Here is a 19,228-nt window from a genome sequence, read left to right as displayed (position 1 = left end):
GTTCTAACATTCTGTAACTGTAAATGTCTAAGTGGCTGAAAGGCACATATATATTTTAAAAGTAACTTACCCAGATGTTTACTATTTGCAGTGATGTTCATTCATTTCCCTCTGGGATCATTTCCCTGAAGAATCAATAACTTTCGTTAGCCCTTTACATGAATTTTTGATTTCAGATTTTCTTTCTTGCAGTTCTAAAATTTCTGTTTGTTTCTTTTTTTTTCTCCTGATAATTTCTTTTGATTTATCATGAGTGTAGTTTTCCTTATAACATGGAACAGAGTTGTAAAAGCCACTCTACAGTCTACCTGTTATTTCCAAAATTCTGGGTAAACTTCAGCTTGAAATATAGTGATTGTCTTTTCCCCTGAGAATGAGTTGGGTCATAGTTTTCTGATTTTCTTAAGCTAAATAATTTTGAAGTACATCGTGGATACAGTGAAGACTCACACTGTGGAAATGCCAGACTGTTACATTTCTCTGTAGTGTTGATTTTGTTTGGTTTATTTGGCTTTTTTTTTTTTTAAGCGGGCGATTAATGAGGCTAGACTTAAACTGAAAACTCTGTCTCACCTGAGACAGGTATCTCAACTAAAAGTTCAGCTTTTTCATCCTTTCTGGGCTGCTTGTCGTCTGACCTGCGCATGCTCAGTCCTTCCAGACTCGGACCAGAGCTGACATGGAAGCTGGGCTTCACTTTTATCTGAGTCTGTCATTTCTGGCATTTCCCACTCACACTCTGGAGCAGGTTGTGGTGCCCAGGGTTTCGTTCCTGTTCCCTTAGGTCAGAAAGTCAGTAAGCTTGCTGCCTGTTTCTACTTCTTCACAGCACACGGCCCCTCCTTAGGGCAATACCAAAAGGACAGCACACTCAGTTTCAGCACTGATTATTTCTTCCGAGTTTTGACACTCTCCCCAACTGCCTGCTCTTCTTCATTCTCCGAAACTGTCATGTAGTTAGTTTTGTTTTGTATTTTGTCCAGAGTTTATAGCTGTGATGTATAGAAGGGATAGTTAGCACTTCGTCCCTACCTGAAAAAGAACCCCTCAGTCACAATGCATTGATTAGATCATCTTGACTCCAGCAGAGTCTTGGAGTACCTAGAAGAGCTGTTGTTGAGCCTTTGGCTTTCTTTCCATTTCTTTTTTTTAAATATAATTTTATTTATTTTTGGCTGTGCTTGGTCTTGGTTGCTGTGAGAGCTTTTCTCTAGTTGCAGTGAGCAGGGCCTCCTCTTCATTGCATTGTGAAGGCTTCTTATCGTGGTGGCTCCTCTCGTGGAGCATGCGTTTGAGGGCACGTGGGTTCAATAGTTGCTGTTCCCTGGCTCTCGAGCACAGGCTCAATAACCGTGGTGCATGGGCTCAGTTGCTCCACGGCATGTGCGATCTTCGCAGACCAGTGATCAAACCTGTGTCTTTTGTATTGGCAGACGGTTTCTCTACCACTGAGCCACCAGGCAAGCCCTGAGCCTTTGACTTTAATTCATCTTTTTGAATCCTTCAAGTATGCATTTTAACGCAATGCTTAGCTTATAAGGCCAAATTATGGAAAATATTGCATGCTAATTTGCCTTTATGAAAAGATTTGATTGTTATTTCTTAAAATGTCATTTTGTTTGGCTGCTCTGACACCATTTACCATCTAAGAAGTTGCTACTAGCCATTTTCAATTCAAAAATGATCATGCTTCAAAATTTCAATTACAAGTTTATTTTTCTTGGATCTTAGACCCCAGTTTTTCATTGTCCTTAGTCAAAATTGCCTTTTATTGAGTACAGTTGACCTCATACAGATGTTAGGAGGAAAATGAGCCAATTCAATGAAATTCTTAGTAAAGTGTGATTGAGAGTTAGCCCATGTAACTGATGAGGGCTAAGTAAAATTTGAATGAAATTTTCTTTTGTTGTTTTGGCTGCACCCACGGCATGTTCGATCCTAGTTTCCTGACTAGGGATCGAACTCAAACCCTTTTCATTGGGAGCATGGAGTCTTAGCCACTGGACCAACAGGGAACTCCTTAAACAAAAAGAAAATTATTTTATTAAAGAATAAATACAATTTTTTATATTATATGATAGTATACAATATTAAAGTGTCACAGATAAGTGATACTTAAGTATATAGCATGATAAATTATCACAAAGACATGCAGGTGAACACTACAAGGTGAAAACTAGAACAAGGTTAACATCCCAGAAATCCCCTGTGCCTTTCCCACCACTATCCCCACTCTCCTTCCTAAAGGGACCTACTGTCTTGACTTATAACTGTGGATTAGCTGTACCTTTTATGGGAAAATTTTATTTTATGAACAAATTAATCAGAGTTTTAAAACACTTCTGATACTTCCAATGAACTTCTTGGGTCTGTTTAATGTTCTTTGTTTTACTTTTTCTTGGTTTTCAGTCCGTTCTTATTACTTAATATGCCTGTTTATTTTTGATTGAAATTTGGTTATAGTTTATATAAATCTTAGAGATGATTTGAGGCTCTGGATGGTGTGTGTGTGTGTGTTTCAGAGAAGATTTCCCTTGTTTCTGGCAAGGAGGCTAGGAGAAAATCACCTCCGTTCAGTTAAGAATGGAAGTGATTCCAAAGCTGAGCCTTGGTCCTTTGGAGAACTACATTTTTCAGTTGACCCTTTATTTAGAATATCATCTTTCAGGATCCCAAATGGAAATCTGGCTTGTATTAGGATCCCCTTCAGCTGAACTTAAACTCCAGTGTTTGTTTTTTCTTACCCTGTGGTCAGCCACAAACTCTTCTCAGTTTCTCTCTGCTCAGCATCCCAGCCACTGCTTCCACATTGGCAGCTACATCTAAGAAAAGTGCTTAGATTTGTTGGCACAACCAACTTCTCTAAATTTTAACACCGTCTTCCTTTTATATGTCCCTGCTGCAAAGTTGCTTCAGTCGTGTCCAACTCTTTGCAACCCCATGGACTGTAGCCTGCCAGGCTACTCTGTTCATGGGATTCTCCAGGCAAGAATGCTGGAGTGGATGGCCATTTCTTCCTCTGGGAGATTGGTCTTCCAAACAGGGTGGTAGGATTGTCTTGGAGGCATCAGCCTCAGCGCTGGACATATGTAAAAACTATGTAGTCTTGATAATACCTGTACCTGCTTGCCACTAAAAAATTAAGTATATTATCTATGTTCTTTTGATAACAGTATGAAGCTATATTTAAAGTACCTTGGATATATCTGGGGCTTAGTTTCAGACCACTGCAATAAAATGAATATCACAATAAAATGAGTAACAAAAATTTTTTGGTTTCCCAGTGCATATATAAGTTATGTTTAAACTATACTGTAGTCTATTAAGTGTGCCATAACCATAAGTCTAAAGATGATATACATACCTTAATTAAGAAATACAGTATTATATGTCAACTATGTGTGTGTATTAAGTTGCTTCTGCTGCTGCTGCTACTGCTGTCATGTCAGTTGTGTCCGACTCTGTCCCTGGGATTCTCCAGGCAAGAACACTGGAGTGGGTTGCCATTTCTTTCTCCAATGCATAAAAGTGAAAAGTGAAAGTGAAGTTGTTCAGTCATGTCCAACTCTTAGCGACCCCACAGACTGCAGCCCACCAGGCTCCTCCATCCAAGGGAGTTTCCAGGCAAGAGTACTGGAGCGGGTCACCAGTGCCTTCTCGATTAATTTGCTTCAGTTGTATCCAATTCTTTGTGACCCCATGGACTGTAGCCCACTAGGCTTCTCTGTCCATGGAATTCTCCAGGTAAGAATACTGAAGTGGGTTGTCATGCCCTCCTCCAGGAGATCTTCCTGACCCAGGGATCAAACATGCATCTCCTGCATTTCAGGCAGATTCTTTACCACTGAGCCACCAGGGAAGCCCATATCAACTATAGTTCAATTTTAAAAAAGAAAAAGAATATTGCTAAAATATGTTAACCATCATCTGAGCTTTCAGTGAGTCATAATCTTTTTTGCAATAGTAATGTCAAAGATTACTGATCAAAGATCAGCATAACAAAAGTAAAAATAATGAAAAATGTTGAAATATTGTGAGAATTACCAAAATGTGACAGAGACACAGAGTGAGCAAATCTGTTGGGGAAAGGGCACCAGTAGACTTGCTCAATACAAAGTTGCCACAAATCTTCAATGAAGAAAAAATCAATATCTGTAAACCACAGTAAGTCGAACCACAATAAAACAAGGTATATGGACTGTCCTGTTTCCCCCTGATTTTCTTTTTTGACGTGATAGAACCTATAGCATTCCAGGGCATAGGATATCCTTTTGAACCAATATGGAAGTTTCGTTTCAGTTGAATTCAATAGATATTTATTGTCTATTGGAACAAGGCAGACACCTAAATGAAGAGAATTAAAACACAGCTGCTGACCTATAGATGCATGAGGTCCAAGAAGGGCATAAGACACATGTGCAATTCTACTGAAAGATGGAATGTGATAGTCACAGGAAGATGCTAATGACGTTGTGGAGGGAGAGGATCTGTCCAGTTGAGGAAGTCGGGAAAGTGGAAGTAGGAGGCATACTGTGCGATGTAGACGGGGGAGCGAAGGTGGGAGCTAATTTAACATAAGGTTTCTGTGTGCTGTCAGATCAGATGGAATTAAGGTAAATATATTGGTTCCATGTTACAAGGGGTCTTAACACCGGGAAAATAGCTTGAGATTAATTTAGAAAAGAGTGATGAGCCTCAAAAGTGTTATATGTGAAAGTGACAAGACCTACCATATGCTTCAGGAGGCTGTGCTTGCAGTTTTGTATTGGATGAATTCTAGCAAGGGAGAGAGTTAAATGCGGCAATTTAGAAGCCTTTTAAAAAATATATTTATTTGGCTGTCTCAGGTCTTAGTTACGACACAAGGGATCTCGATCTTTGTTGAGGCATGCAGGATCTTTAGTTGTGGCAGGTGAACCGTTAGTTATGGTATGTGGGATCTAGTTCCCTGAGCAGGGATCGAACCCATGCCCCCTGCATTGGGAGAGGGGGAGTCTTAGCCACTGGACCACCAGGGAAGTCCCTGAGCAACCTTTTGTCTTTGTTTGATATTTACCTCTCTTTAGGTGGACTCATGACAATTATTAGTTTCTTGGGGAAAAAATGCACTGAATTTTCAATAATGACTGCATGTATCCACTAATATATTTATTGAATATTTGCCATCTTACAATTAGTAGCCTTACAGCAAGATGCCAAGTGCAGTTCCTACTTTCCAGGTCTGTTTGGGGGCAGGTTTTGATAAACTTCCCTTGTGGCTCAACTGGTAAAAAATCCACCTGTAATGTGGGAGATCTCGGTTCAATCCCTAGGTTGGGAATTCCCCTGGAGAAGAGAAAGGCTACCCACTCCAGTATTCTGGGCTGGAGAATTCCTTGGACTGTATTGTCCATGGGGTCGCAAAGAGGTGGACACAACTGAGCGACTTTCACTTTGGTAGAGGCTTTACAGAGAAGGCTGTTCTTCTGCTGCATCTCAGAGAACAAAGAGAAGGAGTTTGAAGTGGAGGAGTAACATGTGAAGTGGCTACATGGTGTGGCCAAGAGGCAGGTGAGGACATGATGTGGGTACCCAGCTCCAGGCTGTTCACATGGTTGAAGTGTTGGGTGTGAGGCCAATGCGGGGGTTGAGGCAGGAGAGGCAGAGCCAGACTATAGTGGAAGCTTGAGACTAACTTGAAGGCAATGGAAATCTACTGAATTATTTTTAACAGGCACAGGAGCCTGTTTAAACACAAATAATCAAATTTGTGTTTCAGATTGGAGATAAATGGAGGGAAGAGATGTGGAAGGTAGTTCCCATGATCCCAGTAAGGCCTACGTAAGGCTATAGAATTAAAGAGCAGAGAGAGAGAGAATGAAAAGATACATAGGAGTTGAGTGATTTAACCATATACTGAGTGAGATGTGAACTCATTTTACTATCTGTTAATGGCTCTTGCCTTGTTGACAGGGTTGGTTGGTGGAGGAGTCAGCTTGAGAAGGAAATACTCCAGTGGGAAGACCCCAAGTGTCAGTTTCATCAATTCCCCTAACAATGCCTGGCTTATAAATATGTATACCTGTCTTTTTTTTTTTTTTTTAATGCTGGTTTCCCAGGAATAGCGAGCCTAGGTATCTGATGTTTTAGATACATGAAAGTAGTTTTGTATTTTTTTTAATACAGTAAATATATACTGTTCTGCCAGCATCTGGTTGGTACATTTAACACTTTCTTAAGTTGGGTGAGTGCTGTAGGGTCTTGATTGTCTCATTGACCTTAAGGCCTCACCCATCAGAAGCAACCACACTTATCTGATCTTTACCTTTTGGCGTCTATTCAAAGGTTGGATGCCTTGGAGGAAATGAGAAGGACTGGAATGCTAGGGTGTCAGTATGAGGTGTGGCTTTTGTTGTTGGCTCATACTTGTGAGATAATGGGAAGGGTATGAAGGATTTTTTGAGTCTACTGGGTCAAGTCATTTTCCTTGACACTTCTGAAATGCTGATGTGTCTATATATGGAACCATTGCTGACCTGAGGGAGACTCCCTATGGTAGCATATCCCATTTTCTACTGCTAATAGAACAGGCTGAACCTTTGGGATGGGATGGAGGTCCTCAGAGGGAGGACTGTGGTGATAAAGCTTGTGGTGATATTTGCCAGCACGCTCAACAAGACACAGGCTTCCCTGGTGTCTCAGGGGTTAAGGAATCTATCTGCAATGCAGGAGACACAGGAGATGTGGGTTTGATCCCTGGGTCAGGAAGATTCCCTGGAGAATGAAGTGGCAACCCACTCCAGTATTCTTGCCTGAAAACTCCCACGGACAGAGGAGCCTGGAGGGATACAGTTCAAAGGGTAGCAAAGAGTTGGACATGACTGAGCGACTAAAGAACAACATACGCTCAACATGACACATCTAACTGGTGGGGAAGTCTAAGTTTTCTGTGTTTCCAGTAAGCAAACGTGATTAAGGTTTTGGAATTGGAAATTGTACTGAATAAACATGTTTTGGGGGGGCAGAATTCATTGCTTGCAGAAGACTCCTTTTGCCAATTAATTATACAATTCAGTGATTTTCAAAACACTTTTCTAAACATTTTTTCCTTTGACTAATATTTTAATATAGATAAAATAGCAAGACACCTTCTTTGCAACATCATTTATCTTTTTCCAATTTCATTTCCTTTTCAGATACTCTCAGATGCAACACAGCCTCTTGAAAGTCAGAATTTTTCTCCTGTGGTGCGAGATGTAAGTTATGAAAAGTATTTCTTTTCATGAATGTATTTTTTCCACCACTTTCCTTGATCCCTTTTCCTCTTTCCTTCCCTGTCTTTCTCCATCTCTGTCACTCTCTTTTCTCTGTTAGTCATGAGCCCATGACTGTGGGACTAAATGTGCTGACTAAAGAATTGTCTTGTATCATATATATTCAGGCAGTGATTACATCTAACGGCCTGTTGTCTAACAAGTATAAATATATCCAGAAACTCCGAGAGAACAGGTAAGCCTCATTTACAACCTCTTGTTTAATACATTTATTCTTGGATCTCATGAGTATTTTTAAAATGCTTCCATATGAGTTCTTGATACTAGGATTATGCAATATGTAATTTTTAAATGTCTGTAAATACTAGGAATTTCAAATGAAGTGACTGGCTGAAACCAATGTGAGTTATTTTCCTTTGAACAGTACTGTAGCATCATTTTGGCTTTCTAATATCCATGTAAACTTGTGTGTAGGTAAGCAAAACTTCAAAAGCTCTGTCCCTGTTCTTTCTCTAGCATTTTGCATATTGTAATGTCCCAACTATTCTCCCAAAGGAAAATGAGCAAGCTAACCCTTTCCTTGGCACTTTCAGATTGATTTCTAGTTGAGGATTTGGATTCTCTTTCACTTAGGATAATGTTTAGCAAACTGGACTCTTGGTTAGCAATTAAGAAAAGTACTGAAAAAAGAAAATGGTGAGAGGTCAGTTTTCCCTGGGATTCTTATTAGGAGGAAAGTGTCAAAAAGTAATGAGACAAATCCACTGGAGAGAACGGTTCTCTTAGGAAGATACTTAGTTAAGGCCTTGGTTTCCATGACTGGCGTTACTACTCAAAATTTGGAAACATAGACATCGACATTGGAATGTTCTGGTATCCAACTCTTTGTACTTGGTCTGTGTTTATACCTGCTCTATTGGTCTATCACATTTAACAAAATGACCCATGCACTGAATTCTCAGGAGAAGCCAGAGTGGGAAAATTAGAAACAAACTGCCTGATCTTCTGTCTGTTATTCCACCTATAAGAAGTAAATAAGAGATCAAGTATTATTGTTATGCCTTTTCCATGTTTGTTGGTTAGCTTATACTTACTTTTGTATGTTAGTGAAGTATTCTGTCATGATACCAGGGGTATATAATTTTTTTTTTATGAAAAAGCAATTAGTTTATAGAACTCCATAGGTGAGTGTCTTATAGGGGAAACTTCATATATTTGTTCTTCATAGTTCTGTTTATCTTTGGATTTTCATTCTGATTATCTCTTTCTTACATGATTAATCTCAATGACATGTCTAACATGACTAGTCACTCTTTATATACCATATTCCATGTAGCAGCAGGTCTGACTGCTAGGACTTCCTGCCTTCCTTCCCAGGTAGAATCTTGTGCCAAGAGATTGAAAATGAAGATTGCATTTTGGAAGGAAATTAGAGTTTCCTTGAATACCTGCTTTATTGTTTTGTTCTCTTTATTCATTGTCCTGTGCTTAGTCGCTCAGGTGTGTCTGACTCTTTGCAACCCCATGGACTGTACCTTGCCAGGCTTCTCCATTCATGGGGATTCTCCAAGCAAGAATGCTGGAATGGGTCGCCATGCACTCCTCCAGGGGATCTTCCTGACCCAGGTCTCCCACATTGCAGGCAATTCTTTTACCATCTGAGCCACCAGAGAAGCCCCTTTATTTAGCACAGTAATTATTAACCAGGAGTGTGGGGTTGCTGATGGGGCAGATAGTATTAATATCTAGAAGTAAGTTTTTAAAAATGTATTTTGAACATTTTCTTTTTAGAGATCAAAATACTGTGTTTCATATACCCAAACTGCAGAAGATGTTATTAGAAAGGATCTATAATAGCTAATAATAGTGCTTCCTTCTGGGAGGTGAAATGGGATAGAGGTGGAAGTTAAATGAAAGCTCCCATCATCAGTGATAGGAGTGTTGGGAGTGAAGAGAGGTGGGAGCATTTTATATTTACATTTATTTTTATTTACTTATAATTAATGAAATTAAGTGAAATTAAATTAAGGTTAAAGCTTGAGAGACATCCTAGCCTAAAAGATTCCAGCAACAGAGCCTTCTGCTTAAGTCTCTGGCACCAAACCATATCCATGGTTTTATACTGATATCTGGGGATTTGATTCAGAAGACTTTTAATGAGTATCTTTAAGACAGAATGCAATGAGCAATAGTGGGCTTATAAAGATGGAGAAGACTTAGTCACTATCTTGGAGGTCAGAGTTTGTAGGAAAGACAAATCATTAACTGTCAGGCAAGTACAAATTCTAACAACAGAGAAATTCAAGAATTAGAGTTCTGCCTAGTGACTCATCTTAGATTTCTACATTTAACCCATACCATTTGTGATTTCAAGATTATGGTTTTAGAAAGAGACTCACAAACTTAGAAAATGAACATAGTTTCCCAAAGGGAAGGGATAGTTAGGGAATTTGGGAAGGTCATGCACATATTGATATATTCAAAATGGATAACCAACAAAGACCTATTGTGTAGTACATTGAATTCTGTTCAATGTTATGTGCCAGCCTGGATGGGAGAAGGGTTTGGGGGAGAATGGATACACGTATATGTATAGCTGAGTTTCTTCATTGTTCTCCTGAAACTATCACTACATTGTTAATCGGCAATATCCCAATACAAAATAAAAAGTTTAGAGTTTGAAAAAAAAAAAAAAGAGAGAAAATCATGGTTTTCACTGGTTTCAAGTGACCCAAAAGATAAATCACAAGACTGTGTCTAATATGGATAATAACCTCCTGCTCAGATTGTAGTATCCTCAGATTGTTGTGAGGAGTAAATAGGTTTCTGATAACAGGCCCCTAGCATGATTTTGAATCAATGTCCTCCCCTGGAAGGATAGTGTGAGACCAAGTGACTCAGTTGTGAACAGCCAGGCATTGGTCCAGCACTTGTACCTCACAAGTGGCACTGGGAATTCATACACATCAAACATGTCTGGATCTATTGTTCATTATATGGGATATAAAATGATTAATGTAAAATGTTGGTATTGGGAACTCCTGGTGAGATTCTTATTGTAAGAAATGTGGGGGGAAAATGATTGCTTCACAGTCTAAGTTTTATTTATTTATTTTTAAAATATAAATTTATTTATTTTAATTGGAGGCTACTTTACAATATTGTATTGGTTTTGCCATACATTGACATGAATCTGCCACGGGTGTACATGTGTTCCTCATCCTGAACCCCCTTCCCAACTCCCTCCCCATACCATCCCTCTGGGTCATCCCAGTGCACCGGCCCCGAGCATCCTGTATCATGCTTCGAACCTGGACTGGCAATTCATTTCACATATGATATTATATATGTTTCAATGCCATTCTCCCAAACCATCCCACCCTCACCCTCTCCCACAGAGTCCAAAAGACTGTTCTATACATCTGTGTCCCTTTTGCTGTCTCACATACAGGTTTATCATTACCATCTTTCTAAATTTCGTATATATGCATTAGTATACTGTATTGGTGTTTTTCTTTCTGGCTTACTTCACTCTGTTTAATAAGCTCCAGTTTCATCCACCTCATTAGAACTGATTCAAATGTATTCTTTTCAATGCCTGAGTAATACTCCTGTGTATATTGTGTATATGTACCACAGCTTTCTTATCGATTCATCTGCTGATGGACATCTAGGTTGCTTCCATGTCCAGGCTATTATAAACAGTGCTGTGATGAACACTGGGGTACACATGTCTCTTTCAATTCTGGTTTCCTCAGTGTGTATGCCCAGCAGTGGGATTTCTGGGTCATAAGGCAGTTCTATTTCCAGTTTTTTAAGGAATCTCCACACTGTTCTCCATAGTGGCTGTACTAGTTTGCATTCCCACCAACAGTGTAAGAGGGTTCCATTTTCTCCACACCCTCTCCAGCATTTATTGCTTGTAGACTTTTGGATTGCAGCCATTCTGACTGGTGTGAAATGGTACCTCATTGTGGTTTTGATTTGCATTTCTCTGATAATGAGTGATGTTGAGCATCTTTTCATGTGTTTGTTAGCCATCTGTATGTCTTCTTTGGAGAAATGTCTATTTAGTTCTTTGGCCCATTTTTTTATTGGGTCATTTATTTTTCTGGAATTGAGCTGCAGGAGCTGCTTGTATATTTTTGAGATTAGTTGTTTGTCAGTTGCTTCATTTGCTATTGTTTTCTCCCATTCTGAAGGCTGTCTTTTCACCTTGCTTATAGTTTCCTTTGTTGTGCAGAAGCTTTTAATTTTAATTAGGTCCCATTTGTTTATTTTTGCTTTTATTTCCAATATTCTGGGAGATGGCTCAGAGAGGATCCTGATGTGATTTATGTCGGAGAGTGTTTTGCCTATGTTCTCCTCTAGGAGATTTATAGTTTCTGGTCTTAAGTTTAGATCTTTAATCCATTTTGAGTTTATTTTTGTGTATGGTGTTAGAAAGTGTTCTAGTTTCATTCTTTTACAAGTGATTGACCAGTTTTCCCAGCACCACTTGTTAAAGAGATTGTCTTTAATCCATTGTATATTCTTGCCTCCTTTGTCAAAGATAAGGTGTCCATAGGTGTGTGGATTTATCTCTGGGCTTTCTATTTTGTTCCATTGATCTATATTTCTGTCTTTGTGCCACTACCATACTGTCTTGATGACTGTGGCTTTGTAGTAGAGACTAAGTCAGGCAGGTTGATTCCTCCAGTTCCATTCTTCTTTCTCAAGATTGCTTTGGCTGTTCGAGCGTTTTTGTATTTCCATACAAATTGTGAAATTATTTGTTCTAGCTCTGTGAAAAATACCGTTGGCAGGTTGATAGGGATTGCATTGAATCTATAGATTGCTTTGGGTAGTATACTCATTTTCACTATATTGATTCTTCTGATCCATGAACATGGTATATCTCTCCATCTATTAGTGTCCTCTTTGATTTCTTTCTTTAATAATTTTCTATATATAGGTCTTTAGTTTCTTTAGGTAGATATATTCCTAAGTATTTTATTCTTTTCGTTGCAATGGTGAATTAATTTCTCTTTCTCTTTTCTCATTGTTAGCATATAGGAATGCAAAGGATTTCTGTGTGTTGATTTTATATCCTGCAACTTTACTATATTCATTGATTAGTGCTAGTAATTTTCTGGTGGAGTCTTTAGGGTTTTCTATGTAGAGGATCATGTCATCTGCAAACAGTGAGAGTTTTACTTCTTTTCCAATTTGGATTCCTTTTATTTCTTTTTCTGCTCTGATTGCTGTGGCCAAAACTTCCAAAACCATGTTGAAGAGTAGTGGTGAGAGTGGGCACCCTTGTCTTGTTCCTGACTTTAGGGGAAATGCTTTCAATTCACCATTGAGGATAAAGTTTCCTGTGGGTTTGTCATATATAGCTTTTATTATGTTGAGGAATGTTCCTTCTATTCCTGCTTTCTGGAGAGTTTTATCATAAATGGATGTTGAATTTTGTCAAAGGCTTTCTCTGCATTTATTGAGATAATCATATGGCTTTTATTTTTCAATTTGTTAATGTGGTGAATTGCATTGATTGATTTGCGGATATTGAAGAATCCTTGCATCCCTGGGATAAAGCCCACTTGGTCATGGTGTATGATCTTTTTAATGTGTTGTTGGATTCTGATTGCTAGAATTTTGTTGAGGATTTTTGCATCTATGTTCATCAGTGATATTGGCCTGTAGTTTTCTTTTTTTGTGGGATCTTTGTCAGGTTTTGGTATTAGGGTGATGGTGGCCTCATAGAATGAGTTTGGAAGTTTACCTTCCTCTGCAATTTTCTGGAAGAGTTTGAGTAGGATAGGTGTTAGCTCTTCTCTAAATTTTTGGTAGAATTCAGCTGTGAAGCCATCTGGACCTGGGCTTTTGTTTGCTGGAAGGTTTCTGATTACAGTTTCAATTTCCATGCTTGTGATGGGTCTGTTAAGATTTTCTATTTCTTCCTGGTTCAGTTTTGGAAAGTTGTACTTCTATAAGAATTTGTCCATTTCTTCCACGTTGTCCATTTTATTGGCATATAATTGCTGATAGTAGTCACTTATGATCCTTTGTATTTCTGTGTTGTCTGTTGTGATCTCTCCATTTTCATTTCTAATTTTATTGATTTGATTTTTCTCCCTTTGTTTCTTGATGAGTCTGGCTGATGGTTTGTCAATTTTATTTATCCTCTCAAAGAACAAGCTTTTGGCTTTGTTGATTTTTGCTATGGTCTCTTTTGTTTCTTTTGCATTTATTTCTTCCCTAATATTTAAGATTTCTTTCCTTCTACTAACCCTGGGGTTCTTCATTTCTTCCTTTTCTAGTTGCCTTAGGTGTAGAGTTAGGTTATTTATTTGACTTTTTTCTTGTTTCTTGAGATATGCCCGTATTGCTATGAAACTTCCCTTTAGCACTGCTTTTATAGTGTCCCACAGGTTTTGGGTAGTTGTGTTTTCATTTTCATTCGTTTCGATGAATATTTTGCTTTCTTTTTTGATTTCTTCTTTGATATGTTGGTTATTCAGCAGCGTGTTGTTCAGCCTCCATATGTTGGAATTTTTAATAGCTTTTCTCCTGTAATTGAGATATAATTTTACTGCATTGTGGTCAGAAAAGATGCTTGGAATGATTTCAATTTTTTTGAATTTACCAAGGCTAGATTTATGGCCCAGGATGTTTTCTGTACTGGAGAAGGTTCCATGTGCACTTGAGAAAAAGGTGAAATTCATTGTTTTTGGGTGAAATGTCCTATGGATATCGATTAGGTCTAACTGGTTTATTATATCATATAAAGTTTATGTTTCCTTGTTAATTTTCTGTTTAGTTGATCTATCCATAGGTGTGAGTGGGGTATTAAATTCTCCCACTATTATTGCATTATTGTTAATTTTCCCTTTCATATTTGTTAGCATTTGTCTTACATGTTGTGGTGCTCCTATGTTACCGCTACTGCTAAGTTACTTCAGGCGTATCCGGCTCTGTGCGACCCCATAGACAGCAGCCCACCAGGCTTCCCGGTCCCTGGGACTCTCCAGGCAAGAACACTGGAGTGGGTTGCCATTTCCTTCTCCAGTGCATGAAAGTGAAAAGTGAAAATGAAGTCGATCAGGTGTGTCCAATCCTCAGCGACCTCATGGACTGCAGCATTCCAGGCTCCTCCATCCATGGGATTTTCCAGTCAAGAATACTGGAGTGGGGTGACATTGCCTTCTCCATGCTCCTACGTTGGGTGCATCAGTTCAGTTCAGTTGCTCAGTCGTGTCCGACTCTTTGCGACCCCATGAATCACAGCACGCCAGGCCTCCCTGTCCATCACCATTCCCAGAGTTCACTCAGACTCACTTCCATTGAGTCCATGATGCCATCCAGCCATCTCATCCTGGGTCATCCCCTTCTCCTCCTGCCCCCAATCTCAACCAGCATCAGAGTCCTTTCCAATGAGTCAACTCTTCACATGAGGTGTCCAAAGTACTGGAGCTTCAGCTTCAGCATCACTCCTTCCAAAGAAATCCCAGGGCTGATCTCCTTCAGAATGGACTGGTTGGATCTCCTTGCAGTCCAAGGGACTCTCAAGAGTCTTCTCCAACACCACAGATCAATCGCATCAATTCTTCAGCGCTCAGCCTTCTTCACAGTCCAACTCTCACATCCATACATGACCACAGGAAACACCATAGCCTTGACTAGACGGACCTTAGTCAGCTAAGTAATGTCTCTGCTTTTGAATATACTATCTAGGTTGGTCATAACTTTTCTTCCAAGGAGTAAGCGTCTTTTAATTTCATGGCTGTAGTCACCATCTGCACTGATTTTGGAGCCCAAAAAAATAAAGTCTGACACTGTTTCCACTATTTCCCCATCTCTTTCCCATGAAGTGATGGGACCAGATGCCATGATCTTCGTTTTCTGAATGTTGAGCTTTAAGCCAACCTTTTCACTCTCCTCTTTCACTTTCATCAAGAGGCTTTTTAGCTCCTCTTCACTTTCTGCCATAAGGGTGGTGTCATCTGCATATCTGAGGTTATTGATATTTCTCCAGGCAATCTTGATTCCAGCTTGTGTTTCTTCCAGTCCAGCGTTACTCATGATGTACTCTGAAGAGAAGTTAAATAAGCAGGATGACAATATACAGCCTTGACATACTCCTTTTCCTATTTGGAACCAGTCTGTTGTTCCATGTCCAGTTCTAACTGTTGCTTCCTGACCTGCATACAGATTTCTCAAAGGCGGGTTAGGTGGTCTGGTATTCCCATCTCTTTCAGAATTCTCCACAGTTTATTGTGATCCACACAGTCAAAGGCTTTGGCATAGTCAATAAAGCAGATGTTTTTTCTGGAACTCTCTTGCTTTTTCGATGATCCAGCGGATATTGGCAATTTGATCTCTGGTTCCTCTGCCTTTTCTAAAACCAGCTTGAACATCAGGGAGTTCACGGTTCATGTATTGCTGAAGTCTGGCTTGGAGAATTTTGAGCATTACTTTACTAGCATGTGAGATGAGTGCAATTGTGTGGTAGTTTGAACATTCTTTGGCATTACCTTTCTTTGGGATTGGAATGAAAACTGACATTTTCCAGTCCTGTGGCCACTGCTGAGTTTTCTAAATTGCTGGCATATTGAGTGCAGCACTTTTGCAGCATCATCTTTCAGGATTTGAAACAGCTCTACTGGAATTCCATCACCTCCACTAGCTTTGTTCGTAGTGATGCTTTCTAAGGCCCACTTGACTTCACATTGCAAGATGTCTGGCTCTAGATTAGTGATCACATCATCATGATTATCTGGGTCGTGAAGATCTTTTTTGTACAGTTCTTCTGTGTATTCTTGCCACCTCTTCTTAATATCTTCTGCTTCTGTTAGGTCCAGACCATTTCTGTCCTTTATTGACCTACCTTTGCATGAAATGTTCCTTTGGTATCTCTAATTTTCTTGATGAGATCTCTAGTCTTTCCCATTCTGTTGTTTTCCTCTATTGCTTTGCATTTATCGCTGAAGAAGGCTTTCTTATCTCTTCTTGCTGTTCTTTGGAACTCTGCATTCAGTTGCTTATATCTTTGCTTTTCTCCTTGGCTTTTCGCCTCTCTTTTTTTCTCAACTATTTGTAAGGCTTCCCCAGACAGCCATTTTGCTTTTTTGCATTTCTTTTCCATGGGGATGGTCTTGATCCCTGTCTCCTGTACAATGTCATGAACCTCATTCCATAGTTCATCAGGCACTCTGTCTATCAGATCTAGACCCTTAAATCTATTTCTCACTTCCACTGTATAATCATAAGGGATTTGATTTAGGTCATACCTGTATGGTCTAGCGGTTTTCCCTCCTTTCTTCAATTTAAGTCTGAATTTGACAATAAGGAGTTCATGATCTGAGCCACAGTCAGCTCCTGGTCTTGTTTTTGTTGACTGTATAGAGCTTCTCCATCTTTGGCTGCAAAGAACATAATCAATCTGATTTCGGTGTTGACCATCTGGTGATGTCCATGTGTAGAGTCGTCTCTTGTGTTGTTGGAAGAGGGTGTTTGCTATGACCAGTGCATTTTCTAGGCAAAGCTCTATTAGTCTTTGCCCTGCTTCATTCCATATTCCAAGGCCAAATTTGCCTGTTACTCCAGGTGTTTCTTGACTTCCTACTTTTGCATTCCAGTCCCCTATAATGAAAAGGACATCTTTTTTGGGTGTTAGTTCTAAAAGGTCTTGTAGGTCTTCATAGAACCATTCAACTTCAGCTTCTTCAGCATTACTAGTTGGGGCATAGACTTGGATTACTGTGATACTGAATGGTTTGTCTTGGAGACGAACAGAGATCATTCTGTCTTTTTTGAGATTGCATCCAGGTACTGCATTTTGAACTCTTTTGTTGATCATGATGGCGACTCCATTTCTTCTGAGGGATTCCTGCCCTCAGTAGTAGATGTAATGGTCATCTGAGTTAAGTTCACCCATTCCATTCCATTTTAGTTCGCTGATTCCTAAAATGTTGATGTTCACCCTTGCCATCTCTTGTTTGACCACTTCCAATTTGCCTTGATTCATGGACCTGACATTCCAGGTTCCTATGCAATATTGCTCTTTACAGCATCGGATCTTGCTTCTATCACCAGTCATATCCACAACTGGGTATTGTTTTTGCTTTGGCTCCATCCCTATATTCTTTCTGGAGTTATTTCTCCACTGATCTCCAGTAGTATATTGGGCACCTAATGACCTGGGTAGTTCCTCTTTTGGTAGGCCATCATTTTGCCTTTTCCTACTGTTCATGGGGTTCTCAAGGCAAGAATACTGAAGTGGCTTGCCATTCCCTTCTCCAGTGGGCCACATTCTGTCAGGCCTCTCCACCATGACCCGCCTGTCTTGGGTTGCCCTGCGGGCATGGCTTGGTTTCATTGAGTTAGACAAGGCTGTGGTCCTAGTGTGATTAGATTGACTAGTTTTCTGTGAATATGGTTTCAGTGTGTCTGCTCTCTGATGCCCTCTTGCAACACTTACCATCTTACTTGGGTTTCTCTTACCTTGGCGTGGGGTATCTCTTCACAGCTACTCCAGCAAAGCACAGATGCTGCTCCTTACCTTGGATGAGGGATATCTCCTTACCGCCACCGTTCCTGACCTTCAACATGGGATAGCTCCTCTTGGCTCTCCTGTGCTGTGCAGCCACCACTCCTCGGGTTGCTCCTCCTGGTCCTGGGAGTGGGTGGCTCCTCCCAGCTGCCACCCCTGGCCTCAGGCTCGGGGTGGCTCCTCAAGGTCAGTGCCCCTGGCCTCGGGTGTGAGGTGGCTTCTCCTGGCCGCCCCTGATCTCGGACGCGGGGTGTATCCTCCCGGCCGCCACTGACCTCAGACTAGGGGTAGCTCCTCTCGGCCGCAGCCCCTGACCTAAGACGTGGGGTGTCTCCTCCCGGCCCGCGCTCCTGCCCTTGGACGTGGGATAGCTCCTCCCAGCCGCTGCCACTGACTTGGATGCAGGGTAGCTCCTCTCGGCTGTTCCTGCGCTGTCGCAGCTGGGCACTCTAGGCCACTGCCCCTGACCTTGGACGTGGGGTAGCTCCTCTCAGCAACGCCTAGTGAGCCGGCCTGCAGCCGCCCGCGCCTAGTGAGCCGGCCCGCAGCCGCCCGCGCCTAGTGAGCCGGCTCTGCAAGCCGGCTTGATTGTTATATCTTCTTCTTGGATTGATCTTTTGATCATTATGTAGTGTCCTTCTTTGTCTCTTTTCGCAGCCTTTGTTTTAAAGTCTATTTTATCGGATATGAGTATTGCTACTCCTGCTTTCTTTTGGTCTCTATTTGCATGGGATATCTTTTTCCAGCCCTTCACTTTCAGTCTGTATGTGTCTCTTGTTTCGAGGTGGGTCTCTTGTAGACAATATATATAGAGGTCTTGTTTTTGTATCCATTCAGCCAGTCTTTGTCTTTTGGTTGGGGCATTCAAACTATTTACATTTAAGGTAATTATTGAGTATGATCCCGTTGCCATTTACTTTATTGTTTTGGGTTTGGGTTTATACACCCGTTTTGTGTTTTCTGTCTAGAGAAGATCCTTTAGCATTTGTTGGAGAGCTGGTTTGGTGGTGCTGAACTCTCTCAGCTTTTGCTTGTCTGTAAAGCTTTTGATTTCTCCTTCATATTTGAATGAGATCCTTGCTGGGTACAGTGATCTGGGCTGTAGTTTATTTTCTTTCATTACTCTAGGTATGTCCTGTCATTTCCTTCTGGTCTGAAGAGTTTCTATTGACAGATCAGCTGTTATCCTTATGGGAATATCCTTGTGTGTTATTTGTTGTTTCTCCCTTGCTGCTTTTAATATTTGTTCTTTGTGTTTGATCTTTGTTAATTTGATTAATATGTTCCTTGGGGTGTTTCACCTTCGGTTGATCCTGTTTGGGACTCTCTGGGTTTCTTGGACTTGGGTGATTATTTCCTTCCCCATTTTAGGGAAGTTTTCAACTATTATTTCCTCAAGTATTTTCTCATGGTCTTTCTCTTTTTCTTCTTCTTCTGAGAC

The 19,228-nt window shown here is 40.3% G+C and overlaps 1 protein-coding gene across 1 annotated transcript in view; it reads left to right on the top strand.

Moving 5' to 3' along the window:
• AASS (aminoadipate-semialdehyde synthase) overlaps positions 1–19,228 on the top strand; it is an 83,101-nt gene that overhangs the window by 28,046 nt on the left and 35,827 nt on the right. Inside the window, exons 12-13 of the mRNA XM_068972618.1 lie at positions 7,176–7,235; positions 7,421–7,488. Of these exons, the coding sequence (XP_068828719.1) occupies positions 7,176–7,235; positions 7,421–7,488 (128 nt within the window). The remainder of the gene's footprint in view (positions 1–7,175; positions 7,236–7,420; positions 7,489–19,228) is intronic.

The sequence above is a fragment of the Capricornis sumatraensis genome, chromosome 5 (assembly GCF_032405125.1).
Source record: "Capricornis sumatraensis isolate serow.1 chromosome 5, serow.2, whole genome shotgun sequence".
In the NCBI taxonomy this organism is placed as follows: domain Eukaryota; kingdom Metazoa; phylum Chordata; class Mammalia; order Artiodactyla; family Bovidae; genus Capricornis; species Capricornis sumatraensis.
The sequence above is the reverse complement of the archived record's forward strand: the minus strand, read 5'-3'. Positions and strand labels throughout refer to the sequence as shown.